The following is an 11361-nucleotide window of genomic DNA, read 5'->3' as shown; positions in this document are numbered from 1 at the left end:
CTAAAATAGAGGCTCAACTTAAATGTATACCCCAAATTAAAAAACACAGTAAAAGAACTAAAAAAGAGCCACCGTGGCTTAACAGCCATGTAAAAGAAGCAGTAAGAGATAAAAAGGCATCTTTTAAAAAGCAGAAGTCAAATCCTAGTGAGGTAAATAGGAAGGAGCATAAACACTGCCAAATTAAGTGTAAAAATGTAATAAGAAAGGCCAAAAAGGAGTTTGAAGAACAGCTAGCCAAAACCTCAGAAGGTAATAACATGTTTTTTTAAATACATCAGAAGCAGGAAGTCTGCTAAACAACCAGTGGGGCCCCTGAACAATCAAGATACAAAAGGAGTTGTGACAAAGTTCCTGCTCTACCTTGGTGGGTCTTGCACTTATTGGTGGATTTGCTCGCCTTGGAGCTTCACAGCAGCCCTCAGCTTGGCCGTTTTTCTGAATTCACAGTCCAGGTCGACTCCTCCTGTGTCTGACCAGGAGTTGGGAGGAACCTGGGCCTGCCCTCTACCCTGGGTTCCAGCCCAGGGCCCTGTGGAAGGCAGCTGTCTAGAGTGCCTCCTGGAACAGCTGTGCGACAGCTATAACTCTCTGGGCTACTTCCCCACGGCCTCCTCCCAACACCTTCTTTATCCTCACCATAGGACCTTCCTCCTGCTGTCTGATAATGCTTGTACGCCTCAGTCCTCCAATAGTCCGCGTTCTCACTCTCAGCTCCTCACACACACACCACAAACTGAAGTGAGCTCCTTTTTAAAACCCAGGTGCCCTGATTAGCCTGCCTTAATTGATTCTAGCAGCTTCTTGATTGGTTATTAGCCAGGATGGGTAAGGAATGGTGTCCCTACCCTCTGTTTGTCAGAGGGTGGAGATGGATGGCAAGAGAGAGATCACTTGATCATTACCTGTTAGGTTCACTACGTGGCATTGGCCACTGTCAGCAGATAGGATACTAGGCTGGATGGACCTTTGGTCTGACCCACTATGTTGTTATGTGCTTATGTTCTCCCAAGAATAGAGCTAGAGCTCTGGATGAGGTGGGTGCAGCTGGCCACTTCCCCTTTGGCAGGGGTTTTAATCCGAGTTCTTCCACTGACTGGTGTTAACAAATCTGTGCACTTCATAGTCTTCATTACTGAGTAAGGACTCGTACTCCTATCTCAGGAGGCCAACAAGTATCATCCTGCCCCATTTTACAGATGAGAAACAGAGTAAAGTCACTTCTGGCACAGGTGGGAAGTAAAGTCTTTGTTGTGTCTCCTTCTACAGGATAACAGCTTACTAGTGCTACCAGACACTCCTTTATTGCAAGTGTAGAGGTCTGTGCTGTGAATTTAAAGGTCCAGGATTCCAACCTTGCTGATGACCTATGTGGGTGATCAATATCATTGCCAATAATGGAATTTGTTTTGTTCAGTTTGCTGCTAAAAACATGGGAAATTACATTAAAAAAATGTAAAAGAACGTTAAGGTTGTAAAGTCAAGCTCTCAGAAGTTAGAAAAGGCCAGAATTAAGGTTACCCATGCATGTGCATTGTGGTATGTGTTTTAATTACATGATCACATATTATAGCAGGTACATGACCCCTGCCTCATTCAGTGCATGAGATGGACAGTGAATAAGGTGCAGAGAGTTGCAAGAGGAGAAGGGAGATCCTCCTATGTTTAAAGCGCTGGACTGAAACCCAGGAGAGGTGGGCTGTATTCCTGGTTCTGTCACAGACAGGAAACAATAGTAATCCTGAGTACTTTACATAATCAAAATGCTGTACAAACATTAGCTAATATCCCCATTGTGCACAAGGAAAAAGTTGAGGGACAGAGCTTAAGTAACTTGCCCAATGTTACACAAGAGTTAACGGCACAACCATATTAGAACGCAGGACATCTTAATTCTCAACCCCAGTTCCTTCATTTAGGCTATACTGCCTCTCCACAGCTTTCCTTTAGGTTGGCTCTGCTAACCTGTCATGTAAAGGGCAAGGTAATAAGTCATGTGAAAAATATTGTGGCTCCAGTCCATGCTTCACCAACCATATTCTGTTACCAAAAGAAAACTATTGCAGAAGAAAAAATCCTTAGGCTTGATTCTTCTCCTGGTGGTGTAAATCAAGAGTAACTCTAGTGAAAATATTGGAACTACCCCAGTGTAAAACAGGTCTGCGAGCACAGGGAGGCCCCATATTTGAATACTTTGGCTCAAATTCCAACCTAGTGTGAGCAGATGGTATTCTATTTGGCCTTTTGTTCTTACTGCAGGTTCTCCTGTTAGGGACTAGAAAGAAGCTGTGTCTCTCAATTGTTTGCATGATTCTTCTCTTCCTGTGTGTCAGTCGTCATCCAAGCAAACTGCCACAGATCATATAACTCAAGACAATAGAGTATTGGCCTTCTCCTGCTGGCGGTTTGCCAGTTATGTCTAGAATGAACAGAGACTCTCTTTTCAATTAACTTTATTTAATAACCTGAATTCTGTCCCTATAAAACCATTTGTAATTTAAAATAACTATGGTGAGTAGGTCAATACACTAGTAATCAATGGCAGTGTCACGTTCCTTGCTTGTTTTTCTTATTGGTAATTATTCAGTAGGAGCCCAGCCCACCTGCTGCCAACACACAATTAAAAAAAGTATTTTTAAGGCAGTAAAGACAGCGAACAGCACTGTCATCCTTCCAACGAATGTTGCATTCCACATACAAATAGCAATCCTCATGCCTATTAAGTCATTTTCCTCTTATTCTCAGATAGCTTCCCTTGACTCATACAGGATCTCTTCAATAGCAATTCGTCTTTAGGCTGCTGTTTTGTCTATTGCTCATTCTCTTGTAATTAAAAACATACGTCTCATGTGTGGACCAACCAGGGTGACCCAAATGGTATTTTCTAGCTCGACGCTATATATGCAATATGAAAAACTGGTAGCAAAAAATGTTGATGGCTCTCTTCTCTGATGCTGATAAATTCACAAGAGAAAAGCTAACTGCCCTGATTATCCACTCAGTTACACCAATTTTATTTATGCTAGTGTCACTCCATTAATTTCATGCCAAAGCCATGTTCCATTTCAAGGAGTGATACTATTACTCCCTCTTTATTCTTAGGGTGACTATATAGCAAGTGTGAAAAATTGGGAAGGGAGTGGGGGGTAATATGAGCCTATATAAGAAAAAGCCCCAAATATCGGGACTGTTCCTATAAAAATCAGGACATCTGGTCACCCTATTCATTCTCCAGTGTGGCACAAGACCTTGTGATGGGGTATACAAACCCCGCACTGGAACAGAAAGGGTTAAAGGACAGTCCTGGGCCCAGCTAGCCCCACTGTTCCAATCCTGCAGAGCATGCCCCAACTAGAGAGAGTTGAAAAGGAGCAAACCAGCTCAGAAGGGGGAGGAGTACAGACCTACCCTGAAGGCTCCTGCCAAAAGGGACTAGTGACTCTTCCCTGAAGGACTGTATGCTGAGCCCGGTCGGAGCAGACAGTTTGTTTTCCTTTTCTTCATCTAGGATCAGGAATGGAGGGAAGCATTGGTAGGAAGTGACCCGGGAAGAGTAACTCAGGGGATCCTCTCCAGAGGCCAAACGTTGTCAACCGTCCTAGGGTTAGAGCCCGGTGGAGTGGTCACGTCCAAGCTCCACACGACTGAGTGGATACTAACCACTAGAGGCTTCACTGGGCTGGGATGCCTATTAAAGAACCAATATTTTAATTTATAAAGAATATGGGATGAGAAATCCAGGAAATTATGTGCAGTATATTACATCTAGAGCACTCTCTAACTGGAATGCTCTTATCATGAAAAGTGGGCACTTACGGTCTTCAATGGGATTGCACAGGTGTTACTAACTTGGCCCTGAAACTGTAATGTGCTGTGCTAAAGCAAGTTTAAAGAGTAGCAAAATCTCATTTTGCCACTAAAAGGCAGCAAATGAGATTTGGGATACATAAAGGGAGCACACCTGTTCAGTGTCATCTTTACAGAGTAGAACTGCGCCCGCCCCACTTTTTTTTTCTTTTTTTTTAAATTTACTTAGATTATGAAATCTGAAAAATTCATAGCAGACAACAAAATACACCAGTGTGGCAGTTCTGATACTCTTATTGAATTGCCTATGTGGAAGTCCCACCAATGCCAAATCTCCTTTCTAAACAAGAGATGCTACACTAAAAATACCAGGACATGAAAAAGAAAAAAAACCCATTGTGAAAATGGAAATGATTATACTCTGTTTTTTAACAAAACTTGAAACCCATAATCACTGTCACAAGAGTATATTATCTACTGAATGATTTGCACAATACAAGAAGTTAGTGGTTATTTTTCATTTTATTTTACCTTTCATTTTGTAACTTATGGGCGGGGGTGTCAATTTTATTCTCATGGTCAGGGTTGACCTTATTACAGTTGCTTTTACAATGTTTCCAGATTATTTAAATTATACCAAAAAGGCTTGCCTGATATAATTCACGCTCCTCTAAATTGCACTGGGCAAATTCAGAAAACAAGAATGTTTCCAAAAAAGTATAGATATCTATTCCTGCTACTGTAAATGCTTAGGTATGACAATTACTCTGTTTCTATAGATAACTTTTAAATACACACATTTTAGGTCACACTCCAACATTTACAGTACATGATATGTGTAAAAAGGTGAAATATTTCACCTTAATATCTTGCTGAAAGACATTGACTGTATTTGATTTTTTTGGCAAACATCTAAATCAAGACAGATCATTGATTTTATGAACTTTTGAATGGATACACATTATTTTGTTTACAACTTGCAATAAAATTTAACTTCCAAATAAACAGTCAATTTTGGGAAAAATACAGAGGAGACATTCTAGATATTTAAACCAATACTCTCATCTCTTCCAGTGACATGCATCTTGTTACCTCAGAGGGGTTAGTGCTTAGATGTCAGAGTCAGCGTAGAGGACACTCGGAAGATCTGGGGGAGCATATTACTCAGCTGATAAAACATTTCCTCAGATATAGTCTGTAAAAATGAAGACAACAGAAAGCGTTGATTTGTTTGCTATAATTTGGATGAGACCAACCATTCCCTCTATATTCTCCCCTCTCCTCCAGTACTTTACTGGGTAGTGGAGTCTTATAGCAGCACATCCACCATCCAGATGAGGTTTCCAGCCACTGATGCTATGACTAGGGCCCTACTTGAATCGTGGGATGATCTTCAAATAAATGCATCTGAGTCGCGAACAAGAGATGGAAAATCGCAGAAAGGTAATAACAGACCTTTGTTAATAGCAGTAATTTAGAAAAGCTAGAGTAGACCTATTTGCTTAAGAAAAAATTGCTGGAATAATAAATACTTAAGTATTATGTTATGCCTGCTAATTTTTTTGTAACCAGACATTTTGCTGCAACTATATTACACCTTTTTTATTATTATTTTTTAAAGTCACCAGTACAACATAAAATTCAGAAATTAAGTCTTAACACAATGGCTATAGAAATCAAGACCAGTCACATTAGCCTTTTACATGTTACAGGTATTGAATGTTAGTGCAGTACTAACGGCATGCTCAAAATGCATGCAAAATTGTGATCTGTGCAAAATAAGCTAATTAAAAACAAAATTGTGGTGGAAGCCTAATATTGCAGTATCCATAATTTCCACAATATTGCAAATGAATAGACTCTTAGCTATAACCTAATTCTAGCAATTAATAGGACAAAACCTACTTGGGAATATTACCCTGTATTTACATTAGTAAAAAATATCTATTTAAAGAGGATTTCTTCCTCCAGTCACTGACTTTCTCTTACATAGACCTAGCATAGTCCCTTTCATGATTTCAGATTAGTGTCTCACTCTCTGAATTCCAAAATTAGACCTGATTTTGCTAGTAGTCTATTCTTGGTTCTCGTTGCCTAGAGGCTCATAACGTTGTGTTAAGTAATTTTTTTAACTTATGAATATGCTTCCAAATAATGCTTCCTTCCAGTTAACTTTAAAATGTACATAACTTTAAGGACCAGAGCAAATAAACAAAACTTAGCAGTGATCACAACTTTTGGATGACTTCCTGCTTCTGAAGATCATCCAGAATTCAAACAATTTGGTAGTTATTAACAAACAACTTTGTAGTTCTAGTGCACGTCTATTGGGGCCTGATCCTGTGCCCCTGAAGTAAATGGGAGCTGTGCCACTGATTCAGTGGGAGCATGATTGGGCTCTTGCCACACTAACTTTCAAAGATGCTGGAGAAGACCAACTGAAAGCTTAAAATAAAGTCATTTAAGCTTAAACTCCACACTTTCCGAAGAAACTAGCAGTAAAAACACATCTTTATATTAATATGTACCCTCTAAAACACTGTGAATTCTGACTCCAGTTATCTGATGTGTCTGTTTTTAAACAGCGATAATGATATACCCTATAATGCCTTCTATCTGTGGCTGGCAAAAAGTGGTTCAAACATTAAGTGTCACAACACCTCTAAAGCATGTATTCTTCCCAATTTACAGATGAGAAAACTAAAGCACAGAGTTTTTTTTTTTTTTTTTTTTTTTAAAGGCACAGCAGGGAACAAAACCCAGATTTGTCAGCACCCAGAACCCTGTTCTGTTTTTGTCTCCTAGGCCATAACAGGAGTTAATTTCTCTATTAAACCTACCTGCGGTACCAGAAATTGTACAGTCCGAGAAATTCCTCCATCCCATGAAGCCATTTCCATCATGAAGCCTAGAAGACAACATTCACATATTTACACACTATACGCATTAGGTTTTCCTTTTAATGATACTTATCAGAGTGTGGTATACATTTACATATATAGTTATGATTTCAGACACCTGGTGGAGCTGCATAAACCAGATTAGCACCTCTGGGCCCTTAGTCTTCACTAGCCTGCCCAACCTGCTGGTTCAAATCTCTGGTCAGCCTGCAGATCCTGATGACGCACTATGGAGAACACCATTCTAGTCTTGAAGGGTGTAAAGTTCCTGCGCTTGAGCAAACTGCACAATCTGGTGCTGGTCAACATGGAGCTGCAGCAGGCATCAGAAGATATTTTCTGGATCTGTATTACTTTGACAGCTTGCTTTCAACAACTAGCTATGCTTTCTGGTGTGACCACACCTGGAATATTGAATTCAGTTCTGGGCACTCTAATACCAGAAATATATTGACAGACTGGACGCAGTTTGGAGAAGGGCAATAAAAATGATCATGAGGAACTGATTTGTGAAGACAGAGCAAAACATGTACACTTTCCTAATAGCATTTTTCTATGTTGCTGACATAGGGATGTTGTATAACTGTGAATGAGCATATGGCTCCCACCTAATAACCCCCACTAAGAAGAAACTGGCTAACTTCTAGTGTAGAGGGCCTAACATTCAACTAATATTTGAAGGGTTTGAACAGCAAAGATGGTGAGAAATTATTTAAATGTAGGGCACAGGAGTACAACCAGTAGTAACAGACAACGACAGACAAATAAAAAGGGAAAAACTGAGGCTAAGTATCAGGAAAATGCCTGCTCATTCACCTCTGAAATAATCTCCTAAAAAAATTAGTAGAAGCTCCATTGTGTGGGTCATTTAAAACGTCAGCTGAATGAGATACTGGAAAATATACTGGGAAGGAACAATTATGCACTGGCAGACAGATGTCTTGATAGTGTAATGTGTCTTTTTTCATCTTTGTCTTCTAGACTTGGGCCTTGTCTACACATACCGGGGGTTTGACATGTGGCGATTGATGCATCGGTGGTTGATTTAGCAGGTCAGATCGCTCTCCCGTCGACTTCTGTACTCCACCTGAACGAGAAGCGCAAAGGGAGTCGACGGGAAGAACGTCTCCAGTAGACATCACGTAGTGTGGAACCCACGGTAAGTAGATCTAAGTATGTCGACTTCAGCTACGTTATTCACATATCTATACCAACCTAACCCTCTGTGTAGACAGCCCTAGGTGGACAGAAGAATTCTCCTGTCCACAGTGCTACCACCTCTCGGGGAAGGTGAATTACTGATGCCAATAGGAGAATCCCTCCCATCAGCATAGATAGTGTCTATACTGAAGCGTTTACAGTGGTGCAGCTGTAGTGCTCAAGTGTAGACAAGCCCTGATATGAGAAGTGTGCGTTAATATTACTTTTTTCCCTTCTGTTCTAACACAGCATCATGTGTTCATCACTTTTTAAACAGGAAAGGATATAGAAAACACACACATTAATGGTAAAGTTATGCCAACAGATACAAAATTACTTCTGACGCTCTATTTTGAATTCCTCACATTTTTCATCTCTTTTGCAATATGTAATTAAGTGATTTCTGCTGACAGTGAATGTGACAAAATAATAGGTGAAGCGTGCACTAACCTTTGACACATTTAAACACAAGCTCTGCCCTCTTTAAGCACCATGGTATAGTCATTTCCTTAAAAAAAGAAAAGCTAGTTAAAACTTGGTTAAAGTTAATAACATAACAAAAGCATCAACAAGTGGCTCAAGACAACAGTGTTGCAAGACAATGTTTTTCTATCAGGTCTTTAATATTTTCGTGTCCAATGTCTTATTTACTCTCATATTGTCTTTACAGTCTCTAGTGTTATGAGCTTGCACACCTGCTCATTTGCTGAACACAATTTTCTCTGCTAGAAAGCAGAAAGTTCTCTCCTTAAGCAGAGGTCTCTCTCGAATGTCTCAGGCCATAGAGCACATTTGCTAATGTGGTTTATTGATCTGCTTCATTCTTTTCAAATAATATCATAGACAAAGAACACTTAGTTTTCCAAAGCATTCTGCAAATGTTTATTGTTATGGATTACCACAAAAACTTAGCTACTGCTTTATTTAAAGTGCTGAGAGGCTACTGTGTGAACAGTGCAATATGCATTTTTAAGCTTAGATTTTCCAAAGGGGGATACTGATGCACAGCTCCCATTCATCTCAAGGACATTCACATGCACTATTACCATAAGCAGCTTTGAATATCTCAGCTTTCATGTATTACGTACAATTAAACTGCTTATACAGTCAGATCCAAACTTTGGATTGCCAGAGTAAGGATGTGTTCAGCAGCCTACCTGCAGTCACTGAATTTGCTGGTATTCTTTTTGAGGACTTCTAGCTATGACCCTCATACTATTGCCACTGACATACTAAAAATGCCTTGGGCAGATAGATCCTCTGTTGGGGTTGGATTTATATCCCAAAATAAATTCAATAATTCAAGTGATACAGATACAAGAAGAGATGGAGAGAGAATTTGGAGCTTCCGTTAAATAACCGAGATTAGGTATGGTACCTTGCATCTATAAAGTATCCCAAGAGGCATGGTTAATAGGGACTTGTCAAATAAATTTGAGATCTAGATAGAAGTTTAAACACTGGGGAACATTACATGAATTTAGGACATTCCTTGGAATCTAAGCCAAGAAATGGAAAATACTATCAGTGGCAGATAAAAAAATGTCAATGTTGTTAACGTTATTTAAAAAGAATCATTCCTATGATTCAAAAGATAAGCACTTCCCAGTATGAACAGAACTACGCATATAAACATGGACTTGGCACTCTACATACCCTTCCAAATTTCCAGTTTAAGCACTTTTGTATTCCACAAAACCAGCAAATGGTTCTAAATCTACACAGTGTAAATGACAGATTGTCAAACACCACACAAAGAGCATCTCTACAGCAGGAAAAAAAAAAACAGCCTTATTTAAAAAGTATCAAACTTCTAATCATTTGGTTAACACAAATACAGTTCACCCCATACATGGCCTTTGAGGGTTGCTGTAAGCTGTAGTTCCCACCTACACTAGATACAGTGGATCGTTATTTAAAAAAAATCGAGAGCGGCAGTAGAACCAACATCGTAAAATGGAAACATTTAAAAACAATTTTCTCATGATGCAAATCCTTAGCATCTGTTTGCTTTGCCCTTAAGTTACGCAACAAATGAATCAGATAGCACAATGCTGCACAACGGAATATATTTTTTTTTCAAGCTTTCCGGAAGAAATACTGGGTCTTCATTGTAATTTATCTGCCTACACAGGCTGTCACATGTAAGGTAGGCGTTTGTTGGTGGTTTTGATCCCTGTTTTGGCCTAGCTTAAAAACCAGTGTCTAAAAAGAAAGGTCCTGTTGCCCTGAAGGCAAATTAACAGTAGTTTTGAAGTCAGTAAGGTCAAAAAACATTTGATACCTTAAAAGGACCTACCAAAGAAGGAGGATATGACACCAGTTCTTGGACCATGTCAGAGGCGTACAGAGGTTAAGTGTTGGGGGCACTCACAGAAATAACAGATTGAACACAGAATGCCAATGAATTAAACCCAAAAAAACTCAAATATGGATTAGAATCTGAATCATTACTGTGTCACCTTTAAAAGTGATATACTTATGATTTCACTATGCTATCAGGTTATATTTTACATGCAGAGTATTCCACTAAGGTTCATAAGGCTACTTAGATCAGATGGGCAGGGTCCTGTGTGTGTATGGGGTAAAAAAAAGATACTATCATTCTAGGTTGAGTTTTGATTACTATCACTCTAGTGAGGTACAAGAAGTGTTCAGGGAGCTATGGTCTGCAGTCAGTAACCAGGATCTCATCCCTGTCTTGCGCTCTAAAATCTATCAAAAAAAGAGCTTTATTTTTTAGTAGGAGGGCCATTGTCTAGGAATTTGTTTCTCCTGCTGGTCCAAGACGGCCTAAGTATGTTGTCCTACAGAATCTGCTGCAAGCCTTATATATACACACAAGCTTCTATCTGAAAGAGACAGAAGTCAGTGAGTCTAGTAACATGCGTAAAGTTAAAGCAGGTTGTGACAGTTGGTACCCTTATGTTCACCACTTTTACAAAACGCTCATAAATTTTGTACCTTGTGTGCTATCATTTGAAAGCTCATAATCTGCTGAACACTATTGTCCTGGTAAAATGTGGGGCAACATTGTGTATAAAGTTATAAGACTCCACTGTGGCCACTGTGCTGCTGTAAGAGTGCTCATGTAGCCAAATTACGCCAATGGGAGAAAGCTCTCCCATTGATATAATAAAACCAGCTCAATGGGCTGCGGTAGCTATTCTGACAAAACTTATGTCGCTCAGGAAGGTGTTTTCTCACACCCCTGAGTGGCAAAAGTTTTGAGGATATAAGTGACAGTGTAGACATGGCTTGAGGCATGTCCCAAGTTTAGAAAAGCAGGCACAAGCCAGGTCCTCAGAGACAAAGGCAAACTGACACCTCAGCCAGGTGTCAACAAAATCAAATGAACTATCACCTAGTTAAGCGGCCATATTTTGGCAGAAAAAAGGGTGTGAACGAAAAATTTACATTTTGGCAACAGAACAGCAGGAAATTCCCATGCAAA

The 11361-nt window shown here is 39.7% G+C and overlaps 1 protein-coding gene across 2 annotated transcripts in view; it reads right to left on the bottom strand.

Moving 5' to 3' along the window:
* Positions 1 to 4317: 4317 nt before the first annotated feature.
* FERRY3 (FERRY endosomal RAB5 effector complex subunit 3) overlaps positions 4318 to 11361 on the bottom strand; it is a 33607-nt gene continuing 26563 nt past the window's right edge. The window contains exons 12-14 of one of the 2 annotated variants that reach the window (XM_074935693.1): positions 8358 to 8415; positions 6648 to 6715; positions 4318 to 5002 (exon numbers count right to left, since the gene is read on the bottom strand). In XM_074935693.1, the coding sequence (XP_074791794.1) occupies positions 4910 to 5002; positions 6648 to 6715; positions 8358 to 8415 (219 nt within the window). In that variant the 3' untranslated portion in view covers positions 4318 to 4909. The remainder of the gene's footprint in view (positions 5003 to 6647; positions 6716 to 8357; positions 8416 to 11361) is intronic. The other variant, XM_074935684.1, reaches the window with a different exon arrangement.

Source organism: Natator depressus, chromosome 1 (assembly GCF_965152275.1).
Source record: "Natator depressus isolate rNatDep1 chromosome 1, rNatDep2.hap1, whole genome shotgun sequence".
In the NCBI taxonomy this organism is placed as follows: domain Eukaryota; kingdom Metazoa; phylum Chordata; order Testudines; family Cheloniidae; genus Natator; species Natator depressus.
The sequence above is the reverse complement of the archived record's forward strand: the minus strand, read 5'-3'. Positions and strand labels throughout refer to the sequence as shown.